Source organism: Manacus vitellinus, unplaced genomic scaffold (genome assembly GCF_001715985.3).
Source record: "Manacus vitellinus isolate BGI_N305 unplaced genomic scaffold, ASM171598v3 scaffold_15_pilon, whole genome shotgun sequence".
NCBI lineage: Eukaryota > Metazoa > Chordata > Aves > Passeriformes > Pipridae > Manacus > Manacus vitellinus.
Window position 1 is genome coordinate 4394899 of NW_021939122.1, and position 24057 is coordinate 4418955.

General features: G+C 44.8%; 1 protein-coding gene across 1 annotated transcript in view; it reads left to right on the forward strand.

Moving 5' to 3' along the window:
• PDLIM1 (PDZ and LIM domain 1) overlaps positions 1-24057 on the forward strand; it is a 44168-nt gene that overhangs the window by 11437 nt on the left and 8674 nt on the right. Inside the window, 3 exon segments of the mRNA XM_018069064.2 lie at positions 898-1049; positions 10328-10412; positions 20714-20904. Coding sequence (XP_017924553.2) covers positions 898-1049; positions 10328-10412; positions 20714-20904 — 428 coding nt within the window.

Here is a 24057-nt window from a genome sequence, read left to right on the forward strand (position 1 = left end):
TGCTGCATAGTTTCTTCTGTCTGGGATCTCAATGAGATTACCCCAAGCTCCTTCCATCAGTTGTTTCTCAGGCAGAGCTCAGCACCTCTTTAGCAGTGCAGTGGTGTATCTGGAAAGCAAAGCACCAGGCATGGAGAGGAAAGGGAGATGTAATGTGGCAGAAGGTATTAAGGTGAGCTGTGGTCAGGCTGGGGGTGATGCTTCTACTTTTTCAGAAACTATTGTCAGCTTGTGGTTTAAAAGATGAAGTTTCTGATGCCTTTCTCCCTTCCATTCTGCTCCTTAGATCATGCACTGCTTTGGGATTGATCTTGCTGAAGCCAATGAGGGTGTGTTGCACCTGTTCCTGGCAAAACCAGTTTATTACAACTAAAGAAGCAATCCAAAATCTTGAGCCCAAACCTTTCTTCCAGGGAAGGAAACAGATGAGATCGTGATGCAGGCAAAGGTGTTTGTGATTGGCATTGACTGTATTGCAGTGAGTCTGATACTTTTCTGTCACCTCTGTTCTTAGAGGCTTGGACTTCTGGCTTTGCTCAGCACCTTGTTCCACAGAGCACTTCTTTATCCAGCAGAGAGTTGCTTTCTGGATGATCTTGCTCTCTAGCATGAAATCAATTGCCTTGAGTGAAAATATGATTTTTTTTTTCAGTCTACCTGTTGTTCCCTCTCCAAATTTCTATCTGTGGGTGACAAAAAAAAAAAGAATCCTACTGCTAACTATTGCTGAGGAGTATCTAATAGACCCAGATAGATTTCTGCTAATAATTTACTTTAGTTTTCACCTCTTTGCTTCCAGGTACCAGTGAGAGAAACCACAACTTGTCCAACTTTTCAGATGTTGTCGTGGAAAGCTCCTCACTGGAAAGTCCATTTACTCTTTTTGTTTTCTCTCAGGTGACTCCAGGTAGCAAAGCTGCAATAGCCAACTTGTGTATAGGAGACCAGATCATAGCCATTGATGGAGTGAACACGGATAACATGACACACCTTGAGGCTCAGAACAAAATCAAGGGTTGCACAGACGAACTCACTCTGACAGTCAGCAGGTACGTTGCTGGGCAAGGCTGGGGATGCACAGAGGGAGGGTTGCAGGGTGGGCAGTAGCTGTGTTTTGGTTTGACAGTAGACCTCTCTGGGTGGCTTAATTTGACCTCTTAGTGCTCTGTCTGGCAGGTGCTGGCTAGCAAGAGTGAACTGCATTTCATCCTTTAATCCTAATGCTGCTTGCATTTGCTGCACTTGACCTTACAAAAGCAACCTTTCAAGTGAGGAATTGGCTGATTCTTTGTGGCAGAGTCTCTCAGCTTATTCTGTGGCTCCTGACAGCAAGAAATCAAAGATGGTCTCACGAAAACTTCACTCATGGCAGAGGAGGTACAAGATGACCTTCCTTCCTGTTGCACTGATTTAGCAGTTAAAATATATGGTTGTGTGTTGTTCCAAGTGATTAATTGCCTGGTTTCTGGCACAGAGAGACTCAGAAATGTACGTTGTGAAGCCTCTTGATCAAACAGCACTGTCAGTGCTAAACAGTGACAACCCAGGGTGCAGCAAGACTGTTAGGCATCAGTCTCTCCAAGTCCTGAAAAAGTAAAGGAAGCTGACAGCTGAGCCACAATCTCTGTCACTAGTGTAGAGCACAGGCTGACTTCAGCCTTCCCACCATCTTGAACTGCAGAGAAATGGACAGCTTCGTTCTTTTCCCTAGCCATGCTTTATTTTTGGACCATCTTTGTAAAGAGAGGAAATGGAGATGGGAAGGCAGGGGTCTGCTTTGCATTGACCTGTTGCTGCTTAAAAGAACTGGAGCCTGCTTTTTGGTTTTTTTGGTTTTGTTTTTTGAGGATACTGGGGATTTATTCTTCCTTTTGGTTTGAATTGCAGCCATGGGTGCCAGCGCTTCTCAAAGTCAGATGGTAGATACAGTGTTGGCATCTGGAGTGAGTTTTTCCCGTGCCTGCCTTCCCCCAGAGTGATCATCCATCAGTTTCAGGGCAGATGCAGAGGAAGTGCCTTCAAAAGGAGTGCAAAAGCATGCCTTAAGTGACACAGTGGTTCAGTTGTTCAGTGCTTTTCTGTGATAAACAGAAGTCTTTTACCGTAGCTTGGACAATGCCAGGAGTTCAGGAGGCATTTCCCAGTTCAGGAAGAAGCGATGGGTCTTGGCCAAAAACAGCCTGATGGTTCATTGAGGGAATTCACAGAGGGAAGAGCAGATCACAGTGCAGGCAGTGTGAATGGATGGTGAGCTTTGCAGTGACCTGTTAACCCCAGAATTTCTCATACTGGCCTTGAATTTGGCAGCCTGTAAGGCTGCAGAAGAGTGCTTCTTTTCCTCTCCGAAATATCCAGCTGTTTGACTTGACAAACGAGTGCCATGTGGTTCTGACTGGGAGACAGGAAGGGTAGCAAGGGCTCTTTCAGCCTGCAGGCAAGTTCACTCTTACAGATCATTGAGTCTGTAAAATGTGTTTGCTAATGTTAATTACAAAGTCATTAACTTTATAGCTACCCCATGCACATTTCATTGGCCTTGGGTGTGGAAGCTGCCCAGGGAGAGATTTCTAGCTGGATATGCAGCTGTGTAAAACTGTGCAGGGGCTTTGAGTTTGCACAGCTCAACTCTTTCATGACCTCCTTTTAGTGAGGTAGCAAGAGCGTGTGCTGGCTCTTCTGCTGCTGTACTGATCGCCAAGTATTGATGACAGAGTAGCCAAGAAGAGTGTCAAGACTGCAAAGATGTGAAAGCAATGATCTGACCACTTGCCACTGCTCTATATAAAATCTGTGTGCATCATGTTATCTATCCTGGTTGTACTCTTTTGAGAATATTTTATCCCTAGTGCTCAGCTGTCTCCTTCTAGGCCCCCACTCCACTGCGTTGTCCTAAAAACAGCTGTACTCAGTGGTCAGAGTAGCTCTGTAAGTAGTTGACTGAGTATGAAAAGGAAAGTATATAATTTGCACTTCAGCACCACCAACTCTAGGGTCTGGTGTCCATGCTGTGTAGTTGTAGCTCGTTACCTGAATTAGTTGTACAAGGAGCTGTGCTGGCATGGACCATTGGTCTGACAGGACAGCAGCTCTGTGGGCTGGAGCATCACACACTGAGGATGTGCCCAGCTGGGCCAGGTTTTCTGGAGGGAAAAGTCTTCCAGTCCTTCTTTTCTACTCATCGTTCTAGAGATGTCTTGTGAAAGCATAAATCCTTAGTGATTTTTAAATTGCTAGCTGATGAATTTTAAATGTTTACTCATGTAAATGATTACCCAAGCTAAATGTTCTCTGACCTGCATTCAGAGTGGCAGCAAGGTTGTGCCAGATGAGATTTTAGACATAGGTCTGAGATCACATCAGATTTTTCAATTCCACCAAAGGATCAACACCATCATGACAGTGGAGACTTCATATGTGACTGTGCTGTGAATGTGAAAAGTATGTGGTTTCAAAAGCCTAGTGGGTGAATTAATGGTAGACAAATCTATAAAGGTTGATATATACAATGGAGTATCTCTGCTGCAGAAAGCCTTTAAGCTGCAAGTAACTGGAGGCTAGGAGAGTATTATATGGAAGTATTGTACTATGCTTATCTTTTTCTTGGGCTCTTCTGTGAACCAAAAAAAACTTTAAGCATTTGTACTCCAAATAGGCAATCCTCTTGTCTTTTAATGGTAGTCAAGCAGTTGTCTTCATGTTTGGCTGTACTAATGATTATTTAAGAGAAGTGTAATTATAGAGAATTGAAAGGACTTAAACACTTCTGGTAAAGGAAATGCTGTTTGCACTGTATACTTGATTATGTATATCAACAGCATTCCAATGCTTCCTGTTTCAGTATTTTTCTTAACGATGGTAACAGTCGAAAAATATTTCAAAACAGATTGTAGGCAGGAAATCGAGTCTTAACACATGTCACCATTAAAAATGGATCAAATTTCTAGCTGAAAAAAACATGCCTGGTCTGCTTTTTCACCCAAGGGTGCAAATCTCTTAATTTCCTAGGATTTAAAACTCAGCCACAAATTGCTTTCTCTGAATACTCTTTTTTTAAGTGGCACTGCCAGGTGCTTTGCTGTTTGATGTGTGAACAGAGTTGGAAAGGTCTGTTTTCTGCCTCCAAAGTGGGTGTTCAACGATGTTGGTGCATATACCAAATTCCTGCTGAACTTACTGTGTTGGGCATCTCCCTGCTCTTTTCTGAGCCTGTGTTTGTTCATTCCTTTTGCTTTTTGTTTCAGGACAGAGAGTGCTTAGAGAAATGTAGTTTCCAAGGAACCAAAGTAAAGGTTCCATTATTGTCTTCAACATTATAAAATCAAGCTCAAGACAGTATGCTTCAGTCAACTGAAGCCCACCTGGTTGCTAAACTGAGAAATTCAGACAGATTTTAGAGCCTTTCCCATTCATGAGAATAATGAAGTTTGGGATCTCTTCTTTTTCCTTTTTTTTTTCCCTTTCTTTTTTTTTTTTTTTACAAATAGAGTGTGTATATCGCTGCACTGACATTTTAGGGTCAAGCAAAGTTTTGTCCCAGGCTGCTGCACTCCCATTAGTGGGGGTAAGCAGCAACATGTGTCCAACAGATTGGAGAAAGGTATCACCCTCCATTGGAAATATAGTGTATTTTGGGTAAGGCACTTGTTCTTACAAAGAACATTCAAAGAAAGGAAGGTGCAGGAGGAACAAATACTACCACAAAACACACCTGTTAGCCAGGCATAAAGATCCAGGCATAACCAGTGTTGGTGGAAATGCTCATGATGAATTTGACACAGAACTCTGTTGTAGCTGCAGAGGTACAGAAGCAGACAAATGTTCATTGCAGCACGAGTGAAAATTATTTCTGAAACAAATGGCTCTTTGCCTGTGGCTGTAGTCACCAGATGGGTGGTAGAGCTGTGCAGCCCTGAGGCAACTCAAAGGTAAAGTATGTATTTATATGGTGATCTTTTTTTTCAAACAAAAAAAGAAGCTTTCCTGTAGTGGGTCTGTCCTTCCCTGTATGTCTGGAGGCAGTTTGGGGGTGGTAATAAGAGAGGAATATTTGTGAAAAGGGATTGCAAACATGTCATCTCTTGTTCTGCTCCTACTGTCATTTTCCTCAAATTTCAAGCTGTTTTTCTGCAGCTCTTCTGCCAGCTTATAATATATTAATGCACCTTTTTTGTTTGCAAAACAGTCTTTTAATTTGCTAAAAGTTCTGCCAAGGAGCGAAGCTATGTATTTGTTCTTTGAAAAGTGCTGGGGTTAGGGAAGTCAGATCTGCTACCAGCACATGTTAAATGCGTTGTCAGAAAGGATCATGTGTAGATGCTTATGAAGAAGAAGGGAGCACGTGTGTTGCCCTCTGTGTTTCGTTCAGTAGGTTCAGTTGTGCTCTTGCTTGCTCCATGTGTTCCCAGGTCTGAGCTGTGGGAATGAGTTGCATGAAGCCACAATAGGCTCAAATTTGTGTTCTAGGAAGTTCATGGAATCCGTTGACTCATTTAGGTTTGCTTTTTTGCTTCCCTGCCAAGGAGAGTTTTCCAGTTTCTGTCATCTTACTAATAATTCTTTTGGCCCTGGGAAAAGCCAGCTGCTCAGTGTGCAGCTATATAAGGGCATGCAGGTTGCCTGACCCTGAGTGGCTGCTCACAAACCTCTCCATGGCCAGTGTGGTGCTCCCAGTCCTACTGGCTGCATGCCAGCAGCTTTTACTAACAGCTGACACATTCAGAGTGATTTTGGCAAGTCGAGATAGGTATTTGTTGGCATTTTACTACCTGTTTGGCAAGGTAAAAATAGTTAACTCTACAGCTGGCTAGTGGAAGAGCAGTGTGAGCTTGAGTGTCAGGTGTATCTTATCTTTTGTAGCTCTATAATGAACTTGCTTGTAATAAACTTCTGTTGCTTCTTCTTTGTAACTGGAATTGCCTTTTTGTTTTTAGTGGTTGTGTGAAGAGACACCTGAAATGCAAGAGGACCATGCATGGAGAAATGCATTTGGGGCCTCCTGTCTCTAGGGAGTTGTGACTATCCGTGCTGTTTGAATTGACAGTGGACTGCATGCAGCCCAAGTACAGTTCTACTTGCAAAGTGAATATGTCCATTAGTGGGTTGTTGCTAAAGGTGACTTCTCATGTTTAGGGCCAAGAGCATGTATTTTTCAGCTGTTGCAGCTAAAGGGCTGATTGAAAGGTATCCTCCTGGTGGCCTGAGAGCTCTTGTAGTTAGTTTCTAAACATTTTTAAAATGCCTGTCTAAAACTCTGGGGACGGGATTGGTGAAAGATAAATTCTTTAGGTCTTTCCTCATTTTTCAGCTAACAAACTTTGTGTTGCGCAAGAAACTTCTCGGTCTTTTGAGATTTATTCTCTGCTTTGGTTTCTTAGTTGTGTCCATCCTAGTGTTTAAAATGGGAATGTAGATGTGCCTTTCTTCTTTATGGAAATTACATAGTACCTGTCACAGAACTAGACCCTCGTTTTCCAGCTCTGAATTTTCTCTTGAAGATATGGCCCAACTTTGCTAGCAAAATCTAGGCTCTTGTGATGCTTCTGTTATACTGTGTTGAAGCCAAGTTGCTTGAAAAAGATTGTGTTTCATAAATACCTCTCCAGATTCCTGCCTTGACTTGCATGCAGTTTCCTTCCTGCTCTTGCTACCAGTACCTCCCCATCCAAACTAGCATGGGAGAAATTTCTTTCTAAACTTGGGTCTTGGTTTCTGTCTGGATAAAACATCAAATGCATGTTACCCTGTCTTGGTAACTCTCTATCCTGTAGTAAGGAAACAGCATGTAAATGTAAACTCCAAACATGAAAACGTTTGTATATCTACATGTCTGCAATTAATTTGCTTGACACTAATTCTCAGGCCTGTTTGTGTCATGTTTTTGTCTTCTCTGCACTGTTTGAGCATTGCTCTCTGCTGGAGTCTCATTTAAAAGAATATGCATTAGAAACCATATTATAAAATAAATCATTAGTTTATCAGGAGTCTCTGAGCTACAGTAAGGATGCTGAAGCCTGCTGCCTTTCACTAGACAGAGTAGGATTCCCCAGCAGGCTGTTGGGACATCCAGTCCTTCCACTGGAGGTCTTCTCCCCCAAGTTTGGGAAAAAGTCCTCAAGAAAGCCATTACCAGTAGCAGCCTGCTGCAAACTGAAAGCACTGTTACCAAGTTTGGGTTTGGCTGTCTACTCTGATACCTATTCCCTGCTTCATATAAATAAGATGTGAAAACATATAGATAAGATGCAAACGTGGTGAATCTAATCTGCCCTGCTGTGATGCCCACACTTCCCAGCACTGCAGAAAATAAGCCCTGGGCCAGCAGTGGGACATAAGGTCAACTTCTAGGTGCTATTTTTCTTCCTTCTGCCAACACTTCAGTAGAATTACAGGTATTGACACCAGGAGCAGAGCCAGGAAACCCTTGCTGAGAACTGGGACCATAGTGGCCCTACCTAAAACCTACAGGCTGTGGGCTCCACAGGCGGTGCTGTGGGAAGGACCACATGCCTTGAAAGGCCTGCTTGGTAAAGCCAGGCGGGAGCAAAGCTGTCTCCTCTTTGAGGCTTCACAGGGGCCATAAATGGGCTGTTGAGAGTGGCCAAGGGGCTCTGCTGCAGCTGTTTTGAAGACAAAGGGAAACTTTATCTTCCCTGCCTTAGAGGGGCAGATGCACGGGCTATTTAACCTTTCTATTTGGATAACTTTTTAAACTGGATTGAAAGTAAAGCTTGGAGTGATCTTGCTGCTTCCATTTATATCCAGTGACAGATCAGAATGGCAGCAGGCTGGGACACAAACTTGAGCTGTTTGCCTTGTTAATAAATAAGGGAGAAAAATCTGGTCAAAAACCCATTGGCTGCAGTAGTTGGCCATAGCTGCCTCCCCTACACTGGAGACCAGCATGCTGTGTCACCCTAAACTCACTGAGCGAGGGGCAGTGGGGAGAAAGTGCCTAGGGGGAAATTTCTGTTCTGTATTCATACACTGGCCTGCTCTAGGCTTAATTTTTTCAGTCTGATTAAAGCCTTCTGGTGCTTCTGAAAGCTGATAATATTAAACTGCTGTAAAAGAAAACGCTACCTCAAAAGTTCTTGGGTCACTGCTGTGAGAACTGGCACAGAGATGCTCATGCTAGAAATCAGCTGAAGTGTTTAATGCTTTCTGAGCTGCTCTTTCGTTTTCAGCTGATGTCCACTTGCTTAGAGCCTGACTGGCAGGATGTTTGATTTCCATATACTTTGCTGTATCCCCTGTTTTTTCAAAGGAGATGAAACTTGATCACACATGATCTCCAAACACTTCCAAGGAATAAGGCTTTGTATCGGTCAACAGGCTGCTCCCCTATGTACAAATACAGTCATCTGGTGCAAAATACAGCCATCCTAGAGATGGCTGTGACTTTGTGATGCTTGATAGCCATAATCTGGGTAAAACTGCTGGTTTCTTAGGTACCTTTAAGCACAGGTTACTAGAAGCAAAGAGAGAACAGTTGTTTTGTATTCACATGGGGCATATTGTGCATCCAGTAACAGCAGCTGTTGCAACAAGATGATCAGATTGGCATAGATCTGATTCCATGCAGCTATCACTCAATACTCAATACTTGTTAGTCTGTGTGTGTGCCCCACCTTGCCAGACAGCAGGATTTGGGTGGCATAGGTTGTCAGGTATCAGCACAGCAGGACGCAGTAGCTAGGAGTCAAAGATTTGCTATACCTGAATGCTTGTAAAAGATATGTGGTGTGACCTGTGTGATTGTACTTTCCTGTGAAAGGAGGTACAGCACAGCAGACTTTGTTCAGGTTTCTTCTGTATAAAGTCCAGAGTGTAATAAAGATAATATCAGGTCAGTAAAACTTATCCTCTTCCCTGAGTGAGAATGGTGCCTCCCATCTCCTCCCACTGAACTGCCTTCTGGATGCAAGTATTAAAATACTAGTTATGCAGCAAATGTCTGGGATATATATATTTATATGTGCATCACAGCTAAGACTGGGCTCTTTGAAAAATGTTGTGACTTTGAAGGGCTTTTAGAGTAATGGTGCAGACCAGACTGAATTTATCCTGGGTAACTCTATACCCTGTTTCTCCATCCTTGTCAGTTTTATGTGTCTTTTCTGTTTCTAGTCTCTTTCTCTTTCTTTAACTGGAAAGTCTCTTTCCAGTTATCCAGTTAATTCCTGTTTTGCTAACTAAGTACTTAAATTATAACTGGTCCTGGATCTACAAATGTCTGGGAAATACATCTATCTGCAGTTTCAGATTCCAGAAGGGGCTTCTGTCAAAACAGGACATGATTTTCAGACCTCATCCTAAGAGTTTATCAGGCATCTGATTGCTGCATGATGCAATGTTTAGCATTGAACAATGCTTTTCATTCAGCAATACTGCAGTCACTCATTCCCTACTTTTAAAAAGTTTGGGAAAAGCTGCACTTTTTAGTCCATTTGAGATCCTAACTACTGTCTGTACTTCTGAGAAATGTATGTAGCATATGTTTCCTACAAACTATCTCAAGCAAATCTAAGCACTCTGCTTCTTCTTCCCCACTTGTTTGTCATTCTTTGGGACATAGCAAAATTCCAAAATGATTATGGCAAAAGCAGTTGGTTTCAGTTGCAGAACTTGACTTGTGTTTCAGGCTGCTGTGAGTAATTGGGTCAGACCACAGATTAGTAAAGGTTATGTAGACTTTCTCTAACACATGATGTCATTTCAGTTCTTAGTCCCATTGCAGGCTTGGATCCTTCTTTTTTTTTTTTTTTCTTTTTTTTTTGTAATTCCCAAAATTCCTCTGTTAGTTCATCATGGATACCACTGTATAAATAAGAAAAAAATTCTGGAGACTCAAACCAAAAAGTATTTCTAGTTTATCTAAGGCAGTTTAACTTGAAGAACAAAATGTTCTCTATATAGTCAATACAGACAGGAACCGTTCCTCTCCCTGACTACCTGTAAAAGCTGAAACACACAGCAGTCTTAATTGTCTCACTTAATTAAAGGATCTGCATCTAAGAAATATCCCCAGCTTCTGCTGTTGGGTAGTCCCCAACTTGACTGCCTGGGTTGGAGCCCATAGAGTCACAAAGGGTAAACCAGGACAGCCACTGCTGAGATTTTGTCTTTCTCCAAGGATCTCATGCAACATATCTGTCATCTGCTTTATGTGCCTAAAATGAGGCTGTCTACATCTCTCCTAATAGGGATAGTGCTGTATAGGAGAGATTGAGGAAATGTTTGAGAAGTTGATGAACTTTGAGTCTTTTAATAACAGCAGTGATTCTCACTGATGAAAACAGATTAACTGTTCAAAATTTTTGTGTTGCAGAACAGAGGCAAAAGTCTGGTCACCACTTGTAAACGAGGAGGGAAAGACGCATCCTTATAAGATGAATCTGGCCTCTGAGCCACAGGTAAGTGATGGAGTAACTGTATGCTCTTGTTCCTGCCTGCTCCTGTAAGAGCAGTTCATGGCCTGATCCTCCAAGGAGCTGAGCATGTGTCGTTCCATTGATCCTGTTGGGGATAGCACCATGCCCCATACCGTCTAGGGATCATGTGGCCCTTGGAAACCTTGAGAGACAGACTCCCTCCCTCATGGTGAGAAGCCTGCTGCTGTAAGAGGGAGTCAGATACCTTGCCAGGGGTAAAGTGTGTGGGTCAGGGGCATCCTCTGCCATCTGTATGCTTGCACCTACCGTGAGGCACAAAGAGCGCTGTAGAACTGTGGCTCAATAAGTCATTGCTACTATGCTAAACCAGTTGATTTTCATAAGTAGAAAAGTCTTGAGAGGCAAGGAATATTATTCAGTCTTACAGTGTTTTCTGTGGGTTTGGATTTTTTTCTCTTACTAGCAGCCTAGCTGTGGAGGAAGTGGAAGAGAAATACTCCAGCCGGTTACATTTTTATCTGTGTGGCAGATCTTGCAGCCTCTGTCTAGGAGGTTGGAGTTGTAACCTATTGACAGCCTTGCTTTGATGGTCTGCTGTCTCTGTCAAGTAAATGCAGTAAAAACAGTGATCTGTGCAAGGGCATCACCTGGACTAGATTTAGAGGATTAACACTGCAAAAATCTTTAATAACTACACTAAAATCAGTGGCATTCCTATGGATTTTTACTGGGGCAGTGACATGGATTCTGGCCCTAGCACATGTCCTCTGTGAGTCTTTCTAGCAAAATAAGTAGATTATACAACTACTTTGACTCTGCAATTAATTAAGCTCTAATATTGATGTTTGGGTTGGAAAGAACCTGAAACTAAAGCAGCACATGTGCAGCAACACCCTGCCCAGACCTTGGCCTGGGATCTGTCCATGCTCCCTTTCACATTAAGCTGCTCTGTGTTGCTTGGCTTGAGAATTCAGTGCAGCATTCTCCAGGTATTTCATAACTCAGCCAAGGCACAGTGTGATACTGAACCATTTGGACTTAGTTTGAGCTGGGGCCATGTGGTGACACCTGTCTGTGACACTGTTGAGCTGAGATCTGGTCTCTCTTCTGCTGCCCAAGTTCTTGAAATGCTCTGCTTCAGCCTTGAGTCTTGGAGGCTATTTCTTGCCAAAGTAGTGGGGCAGAGTCTGCACTGAGGCTTTACTTCAAGGCTGCAGAGGGCTGTCATTTAATTCAGCAGGAGACTCAATCCTAGAGACCAATTTCCCAGCTCAGCCATTTATCAGAATTTAGCAAAATGTACCAAAATTAAACATGGGGCACAACACATGCCTCAAGAAGGAAATTAAAATAGCTCACTAAGTTTAGTTAACTTCAGCAAGAAACCTGCTGCTGCAGCCCTCCTGTCACTTGCTGCCCCACCACTGCACTTTTCTCCCCAGTCCAGCCTGGGTCACTGAATGGATGTCCACTGCTGGTCAAGTACTAAACATAAGCTATTATAATTAACTGGTGCCACCTCTTAAACTCACTTCCTGTGGTAGTTTTAACCCTAATCAATGGCTTTCCTTTAGTCAACTGCCTTTTGTGTGGTGTATTTGTATGTGAATCAGCCCTGGACTCTTTCAGGGATTTTACTGCAACTAAGAAAGAAACATGGGTGAGAAAGACCAACCTTAACTCTAGTCTTGCCCTGATTTTTGAAAGTCCTGTTAAAGGGCATCATGAAGGTCAGGCTAGTCAGGATTTAGTAATAATGCTGGTGGTGGAGCACACCCCCTCCTAAATCGTAATCTCAGTCCTAGTCCTCTAGCTCTGGCCATTGGATAGATATCCTGATACTGCTAGTTTGTAAGTATGGCACAACTGAATTTGTTGGTAACAACCTGTAACTGATTTGAGCAGAAGAATTTGATGCAAAACTGACTATGGAGAGATTCCTGTTACAAAGCTCTCTGATCAGTGACCCTTGTCTTACTGTTGTACTAAGAATCAACTGTTGCCTGAAAATTAGGCTTTGACCCCTCCTGATGGCTGATACTAGAAAGGTTATTTCCTAATGTGAAGGGAACATTCAAAATTCCACAGAAGTCTTGCCTTTTCTTCTTCCTTTCCTTAAAATTAAGCCAATCAAGTAATTTGCAGTTGCCTATGTGAGTGGGGCTTGCTGTTGTTCAGAGCACTGGGCTTTCCTCTAAAGGGCATTGCCTGCCACATATTCAAACAGAGGAGTTCAGCAGTGTGAGGGGACATGTATCATGTCTCCAAACCACAAGCTCCTATTTACTCTTACTGCATAATAGTGCCCAAACATCCTAATCTGCTGTGCCAAAGAAAAGTGTGAACACCATCAAGTTTTAAGGTGTTAGGTTTTTTGTTTGGTGAGTTGTTGTTTGGCTTTTTCTCTTTTAAATATACCCATTTCCTTTTTCAGTAGCTGAGGGCAGCAGGTAAGGTTTGTAGTGAGGTCTGTCTGCTTGGAGCATGAAATCAGCAGAGCAGCTGACTCCTGTCAGAGACTGTGGCAAGTGTCAGCCAAGTTGCTGTGGGGCTGTGTCTTTGCAGCATCGGCAGGGGTTTTGGCCAGGCCTGCTGCACATCAGCAGTAGCAGAGGGCAGAAGATGCTGTGCATATATATACCAGCATGGCAAACTGCTGTGACGTTTACCACAAAGATGCTGATCTCATTTTTCCAACAGGATCGGTTGAAGCTGTGAGTAGAGCTGAATCTTCGAAGGCAGCACTGAGCTGTTCAGGTTTTTTTAACTTGCTGGCCAGTGAAAACAGTATATTTGCTTTCCTTGGCATCAGTCTTGTGCAGAACACTTATTAACTCACTTACCAAAGAAAATAGGATACACTAAGTCCAAGGGGTTCGTTGAAGTCCTGATCCAGGGTCCTCTGACAATGGTTGTCACTGGCTTCACACATAGCCTTTTGAATGCAGACATATAATCATATGAATAGCCTTACTTCAGGCTGAAGGAAAAAAAAAGCTTTTAAACCTTTGCTGTCGTAATTGGACTGTAGTTATTCAGATATGTTACCACCTTTCTTAGAATTAATGTTTGATGTTGCCTTTCCTACCTTCAGTGTCTTAAAAAAAATTTCTCATGCTTGTCCACTTCCTTTTTGTCTTCCTATTTTATCAGCGCAGTTACTAGATCTTGCAAAAAAATTTTCAGTTTGTCTCAAGAACTATATGACTAGCTAGGTCACTTTTAAGATCACTGCTTACAGACTTTTTACCCAATTTGAAACAGACTATTTCTTTACTTCTGTAATTCTTTAGGAGGCTGACATTTGGTGACATGCTGTGTCATCCCTGTGGAAGTGTTTTCCCTTACTTGGAATGTAAGTTCAAGATACTTTTATTTGCCTTTGGAAAACAGAAAGGCATTCTACAACCTCCCATGCATTCCCCAAAGTTCTGAATCCAAAGACTGACTTCATTGTCTAAGCTGACCTTTGCCCATAGAGCTTTATTATTATTTCATTGCCATTATCCTTATCCTTCTAAATTAATTTAAACTGAGATAAGAGTGACAAAATTGCATTTCATCAAAAGGTGCAGCAGCTCATTGGTGGTGATGGCTCAGCAGCTGAGGCAGCTTTGTTTTGGTGTGACCATGGCAACATTAGAGGAAGGAAATGACGGTTTCTTAGTATATTTACTGAGTTATTTCACTTGCCCTTCTCACCCAGCTCCTAAGGGCAATCACTCACATCACAGGCATTTTCCCATCAAGACCTTTTTCCTCACCACAGTGGGAAAGATTAAAATAACATGTCTGTCTCTCCCCTCTGCATAATGTTTCTTGAGAAAAGTGATCTCAGCAAGAGAGAACAAGTTACTTGGTGACTAAGGTAATTTTAATTGCTTATGATACTGACCAGAGACCAGCATACCTTTCAGAGTCAGCCATGTGCTCTCGTGATCCTGGACCAGGCATTAAGCTCTGGACTCATGCACTGGTGTGCATGGCTGTGTTGCCCCTTGGTAAAATAAACAATAAAACTCTATACCCTCTGACTGTCTTGTCAGAGCTGGGCTCTGTGGGAGAAGGCCTCTGTTTTTGCTGAGTGAGCTAATGGCAGGAAAGAGCTGAGAGTCCATCTGCAAGGGCAGTGAACACCAGAACTATTTCCAGATAAACTTGTCCAGCTCCCTGAAGACCATATACTCCATTTGCAGCAAGGCACAGGTATTAACATCAGCCCTCAAGAATGCCTGTGAAAACTCTTGGTTTGAGATGGATAGATCAGCTTCTCTTAGCCCCAGAAAGTATGGGCTTTCAAACACAAGGAAAGCCTGTTGTTTTGTTGTTTGTTTTTTTTAAAAGAGAAATAACCTCCAGACATGTATCTGGAGGAACTCTGAAGGTGAATCAGGGTAGTTGTGGGATGAGAGAGTCAGACAGCCACTTCTGTCTTCCCAAGACTTCTTAGAAGTGCCTGTCCCATGCTCATCCTTATCCTTGCAGAGTGATGTCATTGTTTCCGTCTTATGTATTTTATTTCCTTGGATACAAAGAAGGCAGGGGCTATAGAAACTGGGTGTGTGGCTGACTTGGCTTTTGATAAGGCCGTGCGTGTGTGGGCAATGCATGAAGCAATAAGCATATAAAGTAACAACACTGTGTTTCAGACAGGGAACTGTGCTGGCATATCGCGACCTGCTGGTTTTGGTTAAAAGGCGTTACTGCATGGGTGTGGAATGTGTTAGGGACGTGAAGGCAGAAGATGTGGGAAGCCAGTCTTGTTGTTTTACCCCCCTACAATAATAAAACCCCAAACCCTTCCTAATTTCTAATCAGATTTCAAAGCATTGCAAAAGATCTTTCCATAGCTGAAAAACCCCAAACAATAACAGAGGGAGAGGTGAAAGTAAAGGCACTTTTTAATACTTGTGATCACAGCTGATGAAACATAGCATGGGGTAGAGTTTACCATGAAGATGTCCTCTTCTGAGCCATTGCTGCATGTTTGGCACAAGCAGCCTCCCTCCCCAGCATGCCTGCTGGGCATGAGCATTTGCCCATGGGTGGCTTTGCAAGGGCAAGGATGGAGATGGGGTTTGCCTGCTGGTCTTTGCTCTCCTTCACTGCCAGCAGGACCAGAATGCTCTTGCTTCCTGAGGTTTGGTCAGGGGCCTGCTTTCTTAGAGCTGAGTAAACATTTATACTGAGAGATGTTTAATCTTGTTTCCTTTTGGCATGGCTCTCGAGGTGTGCAGTCCAGCATCGTCGGCCCCGAGCCTCCAGGTTCTGACTTGGGATGCAAAAATATCCCACGTTTCTGGGGCCGTATGGGGCAGTGGGTTTTGTTGGCTCACTCAGCTGCTCCAGGGGTGGGGAGCTGCTCTGTGGGGCTGCGGAGGCTTTCGCTTTTCCTTGCAACTGCAGGGCCTGGGCGCTAATTTATTTTTTTTTAATTTGTAACATGAGGTCGGAGTGAATCCCCCTATTCCAAGAGCTGGAGCTTTAGGAAATAACTATGCTGGCCAGTCTCCAAATCATTACTCTGCACCTGAAACTAATTTTTTGGTGGCTTCAAGCAGCTCCCTGCTCTGTATTTGGCCTGCCTTTCCTCTGAGGACTGCAGAGAGATGGTCTGGGAAGGGGCAGAGGGCAGGCAGGGGAGAGAGGGTTCTGTAGGTGTGGTGGCAGCAGGGCAATAGCCAGCACCTCTGAGGCCCCAGCCCTGCTGGGTGCTTTCAGGCTGTGCTGTGGGGAGAGGAAACCCCACTAAACGGGAGAGGCTGTCTGACCCCTCACATCTTGGTTGAGTTTATTTAGTGAGTACAAAAAGCTTCCAGTTTCCTGTTTATGGTGGTGGTGAGGTCAGAGCAGCCAGAATGGCCTTGGACATGTCACTGCAGGGTGGAAGGGTGCCAAAAGCCCACCCTCACCCTAGTCTACCCCCAGCCTGCCCAAGGACACACGAGGCCATGGAGGTTTCCAGATGGCTTTGTGCCCCTGGTTCATGGGATGAGCCCCAGCTTAGCTGATCGAGGTGGCTCATCCTGGACTGGCTGTCTATCTGTCTGCCTTGCTCACAGCTGGGAATTTCCCTGGAGTCCCACATCCCAATTCCTGGTTACAAATGGGTTAAGTGGTGGTAGCCATGTCAATCTCTGGTGTATGGTGAAGAGGCAGCAGCTGCCCACACCATGAGCTGGTGGCTGGCCCCAGGCACAGAGGTGACAGCTGATGTTGCTGTGGGCTGGGTGTCAGTGTCGCCAGGCATGGCCTGAGAGGGAGGAAGGGGCCATTGTTTTCCCAGAAAATTCCCCATGACGCAGCCTGCAGCCGGTGCAGTAGGAAATGCTGATCTGCTTCCTGCCCCGGCACAGGGATATTTTCTCTGTCCCCCCAGACTGGTACCTTTGCTGGCAGCTCTCTGCCAGGAGGACTGGAGTGACGGTGGTGAAGCCCCTTAGCACCCAGCTGGAATGGCTGTGGTGCAGTGCCCCCATCTGCCCCCAGAGAGGGCTACTGACACTAACAGCCGGCACCCATAAAACTCATCTGGCAGAAGACGAGCATATTTAACTGAAAGCTGGGGTCCTGCAAACCTTGTTTGTCCTTGGGATTGAGAAATAGCTTTTTCTGTGGGATGGGAAGATTGGCACTGGTGCCTGGAGCACATGAGGTTGGGCTCCAAAGCCACTTGGAGCTTGTTCTTATAGGGGAGGTAGTTTCAGGTAGGGAGAGGGCTGTTGAAGGAATGGCTAAATTTTGAAGTGGGAGTTCAGAAGCAGCTAGCAGAGAAGTTTGTGCAGTTGCTAATCTATTTTAGCTTGGTCTAGCTACTCTGCCAGCCCCTCTGGAGACATACCTCTGCAGAGGCAGGAGGGGAGCAGGGCTAGTGTCTGTGCAGACAAGGCAATTCAACTATCACAGTATCAGATTATAGTGGTAAAATACTGCTCTTGAATATCCTGCCTGGAGGATTTGGAGCTTCCATATCCCAGCTTCAGACCAAAATAATCACTGTCAGTATCCCTGCTTGCTGCTGGCTGCAGCCCGCTGCAGACAGGGCTGGTGTAAGGGGACTGAGTAAGGGGACTGAGGCAGCAAGGAAAGCTTGCAAGGAAGGTGAGGCAAGTGATTCAGATCTGCCTGCAGGTGCCAACCGAAGATTTCTCTGAAGAGGTCTAATGTTAGTCACCATCCTCTGTACTACTGTCAAAGAAAGAGCAGGTCATGTCCTGACTGGATAAGATCTTGTCCTTTTATTCTTCCTTTGCAAACAGATGATTGCTTACTGCTCTTGCAGTGTGTGCCCCAGCCATGGATGCTGTTCAGTGCTGCTTACCCTCTTTTCCTTGTGTTGGTCCTGGGAAAGCCACAGCTTTAGAGACACTGCAAACCGCAGCCACCTGAACTGCATAAACCAGTTGCTGTCCCCACACATACACAGAGTATAGCAGCATTTTTGTACTAACATTTTTCACTTGCCTGCTGGTGGAAGGGTTTTTGGGAATATCACATATCTGACTTTTTTTCCAGTACTAAGTCAGAGACTCTCACAGAAGCACATGATTCCAGAAACTGGGGCTTTAACAAAACTGCTGCACAGCACAGGGCCTGGATTGGCAGTTCTGGAAAATCCCTGGGTAAATATATTTGACAGTGAAAACACATTATCTTTTGATCTTGGGATCATGAAAGCACTTGTTCTTTGCAAATTCCTTCCACAGCTCAAGCAGAAAGAGCAGCGTGGCGTGACAGGAAGCGCTGGAGAATTTGGATTATCCAAATGACCTTTATAATGTTACTGCTCTTGTAATACTTGTCTACAGACTCTTGGGTTATACACCTTCAGCACTGTTCTCCAGATGGGATTTTTCTAATCTAATCTTCAGACACCACCTTTTGCACCAATTTCTCTATTTAACCATTATAAACTCCCTTATGATCTGTGACCTTTGTCCACCTGAGAGCTACTACAGGTGTCCTGATACTTTTGAAAGCTTCATTTATGGTCTTAGATGTTACTACACAGCAGAAAACCTCTCTGGTGGTCAAAAGTAGGCCAAAAGCTCCTGTGTGGATTCTGTGCCTGAGTGCGTGTTGCAGTTCTTCTTGGAATCAAGGTTCTAATGTGGTGTCAGTCTCTTTTCTCCATCTAGCTGCCTTATTTTCTGAACACTTGTAGGAACTTAAGGATCCTTGAGGATTTGGGCTTGGCTGACAAAGGTGGATGTGGAAATGTGCCCATGTGCATGTGGGGTGTGTAATGGAGAGGCTTTACTTCCTTAGGAAATCAGAATTAAAAAAAAAATACTGTAAATTATTTTCTCTAATTCGTGGTTATTACTTAAATGTTTCTGCAATATGTTTTGTGACATGTTTTCAACTTTGAACCTATTTGACCTAAGAGTATAGCCCCCTTAGCCTAAATCTGCCTGTCTCTCATTAAAGCAACTATTTATGTGCATATCTGTAACCCTCTCCCATTTGTGGCCTCCAAATGGTGGGCTAGCATGTGTATTTAATGCTGATATCAGATCATTTTTCCCTATGGTGTGATATACAGGCTGAAGTAACTTTTTTTCTTTTGCTGAAGTCTACACTTTTGCCATGGGAAAAGACTGTTTTCATGAGTGCTATTCTGTGGTTTGAATGATATTGAAACAAAGGGAGATTAGCTAATTACCCCACTCTTTGTTCCTTTGGTGTGTGGGAAAGCTTCATGGCTGACATCCATACACATTGGCCAGAAAGCCATGGGAGAGCAGCCCTGTCACCCCACACCTGAACAACTTGAGCTACCCCACTGATTTCAAATGACTCGTAACTAATGAGTGTTTGGATCCATGCTGCTCTTCTCTGAGGGATCCTATGCTCTGCTTGATGCCATAAGTAGCATTTGAACGCCATGAAATGAGATGACTCCCATCTGTCAGTCTGGGAAGGCTATCCAGCTGCCTAAGGAAGTCTGGGGACATAAAAGTGATTTAAAGAAAAATCTGTAGGTGGATTTAGTCATACTTTTTTCTGGAGACTGTTTATCCTGTAACTGTATCTCTATCAAACAAATGCTGTGAGATGTTTACAGTGCAGTGAAGGCTCACGTCATTGCTGTAAAAGCCAGCGCCTGTATAGAGTGGGAGTGGGAACTGGTTGTGTTAATTAGAGCTGGGACCCATGGGCCCAGCATGCTAAGAAGTGCCCTGTTTCATCCTATGCCATTGGACATTAGTCCTGTGTTGAAGCCATGCCAAATCTTTACAGCTGGCTGAAACATTTCAAAAAGCATGTTTTGGTGCCATCTTTTAGCCCTCCATATCTCAGCCACCCCTGTGACTGTTAGTCCTGCTCTAGTAAGGCCCCATTGTACTTTCTACTTGCTTTGGTCAAGTATTTTCTCTGGGGAAAAGTAAACCCTGGATGTTGTTATCTCTACCCTAAGTCTGCCAATTCCCAGCCTGCTGAACTGATGATGGGCTTAGAAATATCCCCATTTTTGTTAGCACTGCCTGTGATTAAGAAGAATCTTACTTTGTGTCTTATTTAACTTGGATTTGCCTCTTATTAAATTGTAGCCATATTTCTAAGTATACACTAATACTGCTGGGAGCCTCCAGTTTGCAGCAAACCCAGAACCATCTGGGTGATATCTTATACTTCTGATGCTGAAGAAGTTACTGGCAGTTAGCTGTCACTGCCTGTGGACAGTCTTTTGTATTAACAATGATCATCTTCCCACCTTTATTTTGGTAGTTTCATATCCCGAAATTCCAAAGTTGTTCATCAAAGAGAGCTGTGAACCTCAGTCTTAGCTGAAGGAACAGAGATGCTCCAGAGCACTTGTAGTAATGGCAAATCCCTTCCTTTTGGGTAGCCCTTATCTAAGGGAAGCCAAATTTTCAGATGTCATTGAGCCGTGCTCCTCCTTCTGCCCCTCATCTTCACTTTTCCATAGAAATCAGCCCTCCTCTCAGGAATTGCAAGGAATGCTTAAAATCTATAGTCTTACATGAGAAGGTAGGTCCTGTGGCTTATCATAGGCTTGGAGGAGTTCCCAGGTGTGTGGCACCTTGAGCTAATAGCTCTGGCAGTGTTTCTCAGCTCTTATGTTCCCAGTATGTCAACTCTGAAATGTCCTGAAGGTCATCCTGAAGCCCCCCAGGGTGGACCCTCATGACACGTGGAGGATGCTCACCTGCTTTGGTGGTTGTGGTCGCCTGTTCCTTGGCTGACACCACACGCAAAGGCCACCAGTGCAGTGGCTGCTTGCTCCAGGCTGCCCTCTCACATCCACCTGCTTGCCTGAGCACCTCTGATTTTTGCCTTTGCTCCTTTGCATGCAGGAAATAAGGCACATAGGAAGTGCACACAATCGGAGCGCGGTGCCCTTCACTGCTGCCACAGCTTCTGCCCCCAGAGTGATCACTGCTCAGTACAACAGCCCGGCAGGCCTCTACTCCTCAGAGAACATCCAGACCTTCAACAGTGCGGTGGAGTCAAAAACATCACCTGGGACCCCAGAGCCTACCAAGCCGTAAGTACCTTCTTTGCCTCCCATCCTTCCCTGGGCCTCCAGGGGAAGGCTCCAGGAGACACGAGTTTGCTGCGACGGCACCAATTTGTTAACCCAGAAAAGTTCTCTTCCAGATCAAGGGAAGTAGCAGAGGCACAAGCGTGGATATTGTTCCCAGGAGCAGGGCTCAGAGGAGTGGGGAACGTTTCATGAGATGCAGAAATGAAATTAATGCTGTTGTGTTTCTTTGTTTAGCAGAGACCGACGCAGTTTCCACGTGCGTTCAGCATGACATACCAACCTGCTGGTCTGAACAGGTGCCTGACAGCTTGTTATGAGCACTTTGTAAAGTTAATGTTTTGTGCCGGCTTTGCTGCAGTGCTGGGCAGGAAAGGTACCAACTAGAACAGAAGGCACACCCATCCCTGTTCCCAGGCTAACCTGGGATTCATAAACAGGCTCTGGCACAGTTAGGGTATTTCTGTGTTTTGTTAGCAAACTTTGCTTTCCACAGGACTTTTTAAAAGTAGCTGAAACATTCATACCTGTGTGAGTGATTTTATGTATGAGATTACAAAGGGTCCCAACCTTTAAAGGGCCTGTTAATTTTTGTATTTGCATTTGGGCCTCACCAAAGACATTACTTTGTCCTAGAAGTTAACATTTCCCTTTTTTTTCATTGGAGGTAATAAACCAGGAGCTGTCTGAAATCTTTCTAGCTGTGTTGGTCAGGCTACTTAACTACCCTAAGTCTCTGCATAACAATATTGAACTGCTTGGAAGATTTTGGCCACTTTTACAATAAAAGCTGCAATACCAAAATGCTTTTGGTAATACTCGACTAAATTTCTGACTTGTGAATGGGGAGACAAAAGCAACTTCAACCTCTGTTTTTGCAGGGTACAAAGACCTGAGATTGTGGTTTAACACAAACCTGAAAACTTGCCCCTGACTGAAGCTGGCCCTTTGCATTGGCAGCCCTGTCTGCAACATGGTCCCTTCTAGGCAGAGTTACAGTGCTGCAGCCGGCAGACAAGGTGACAGATTGTTCCTCATTTGCTTTGTAGACTCAGCAACCTTGTTCAAGGGCTGAGCAGAGGCAGAGCAGGACAAGGAAAATCTGACTTTGCATTAACCTGATGGGACCAGCTGGCAGTCAGATAATACCTCTGGTATAGTCTGGAGAGTCCCCTCCAGGTGAGAGCACTTTCCTGGAAGCCAGGTAGATTTGGCTGGAAACTTGTGGCTGATCCTTTTTTTTTCAGGGATCAGCAAAGAAGTGGGTTCCTTCTGGTGCTGTGGCTCACTGTGCTCCTCCTAACAGGAAGGTCCATTGCCAGCCTGCTACATGTGGGATACATGGCATCTCCTTAATCTTTTCCTTGCCGAAACACAGCAAGTTGCAAAGGAATGCTGGGGTAACTGTGGATGAAACCTTGGATGCTTTTGTTTACAGTGTCACCAAAAGCAAATTAATTGCTGCCGGTTTTCAGTGGGAGCCAGGGACCTCAGCCTGCCACTAAAAACCTGCTGTAGTCTCCCCACTGCACAAGCACAGGATTGGTTCTCCCAGTAGGTTCTCCCTACACACAGCCTTCCAGCTACCATTAAATTTCTGCCCATCTGTTTTGCTGAGTTATTTGGTACATGGCTGACCTTGCTCTGGGTTTACCTGACATTTATCTGCATCCCCATCCTGCACCCTGCAGATACACAGCCTATCTGAACCCGGCAGCTTGATCCTGCCACTGCACATGGTGACATGACTGGGGACCTAGTCCATGCTTCATCCTTAAAGGGTGTGTGATGTAAATGCAGGGCTGGGGTACATACAGAAAAAAAAGCAAACATCTGCACTGGATTCGGTGTCACAAAGCAGGCAGGAAGGGAGAAGCCCTGCTGCTGAGCACATCTGTTTTGGGATGGAAGGTGAGCTTGCCTGTCAGTAGGATGCCCATGCTAGCTTTGGGAAGAGCAGCAATGAAGGTGGCATTCCTTGTCTGGACAGTGGGACCATGAGTGTCTGTGCAGGGAGCTAGTGCGTAGTGAAACCCCTGCTGCCACATGATCATGGTTTTACAACCCCTGCATTTGCTCATCAGTAGAGTGCCTGCATTTTAGTTTTTGTGTGGACACACCTGGAGTGCAAGACCAGAGCCACAGCATTAGCCAGAAGCCTTTAATGTAAAGTCATATATTCAGTGGGTGTCCTTCAGACAGTATTCTGCAGCTGCTTGATGGTTTGGAGTATTTGGTTTTATCCTTCATTAATTTCTTTCTTCTTTCCTTTCTTCCTCCTGCGCATTTTTCCCTCAATTCCACAATGTAATCTCCAAATGTACCCCCAAACAAACACAACTTTCACTGCCCATGTGAACACGTGGGGCCGTAGCTGCCCATTGCCAGTGGGTGCCATGCGGGCTCCCGTCGCCTCCGTCTATAACCCTCTGCAGGCACAGAGCTCCGGGTCACCGCAGCGGAGGCACAGCCCCTCCTCCATCCCCAGCCAGGTCCGAGTGGGGCCTGAGCAGCTGAAGCACGCGGCCCAGGTCTGCCCCAACAGCCCCGTGGAAGTGGAGGTGCCAGGACTCAAAGTGCTGCACAGACAGTTCAATTCTCCCTTGCAGCTCTATTCGCAGAGCAACATCATGGACACCCTGCAGGGGCAGATCTCTTCTGTTAGCCCTGATTTCCCCAGGTAACCTGTCTGCTGCCTCTGCAGCCAGCTCAGCACATCTGCTCGTCTGCATTTTGGTGTCCACAAGTCCCTCGTCCCTGTCTGTGGCTCATGACATTGGCCGGTCACAAGAAAACAGCATTTACATTTCACCCTTCTGACATTAGTGCATGACTCTTCACAGGAGCTTCGTTTGCATTTTGCCTGTGCCCAAGACTCTGGGAAACACCAAAACATGGCTTTAGCCTGTCAGTGTGTCCATTGCCCCTGCACACCCACACAGCGGGGTCTGATGGCAGCTGGTGGCTTTCCTGGAGGAGCCACCTGCAGCAGATGGGTTTGATGAGAGTAGGAGAGTGCTTTATCCTGAAAGCTGGTGTTTCTCCTGCACTTGAAATGACTGTTGTTGTTTGTGACTGGCAGGTGCTGCCACACGACTTTGTTCTTTTGTTTCGCTGGCCATGGGTTTGTGCTGGGCATATTTCATTTCAGGCTGA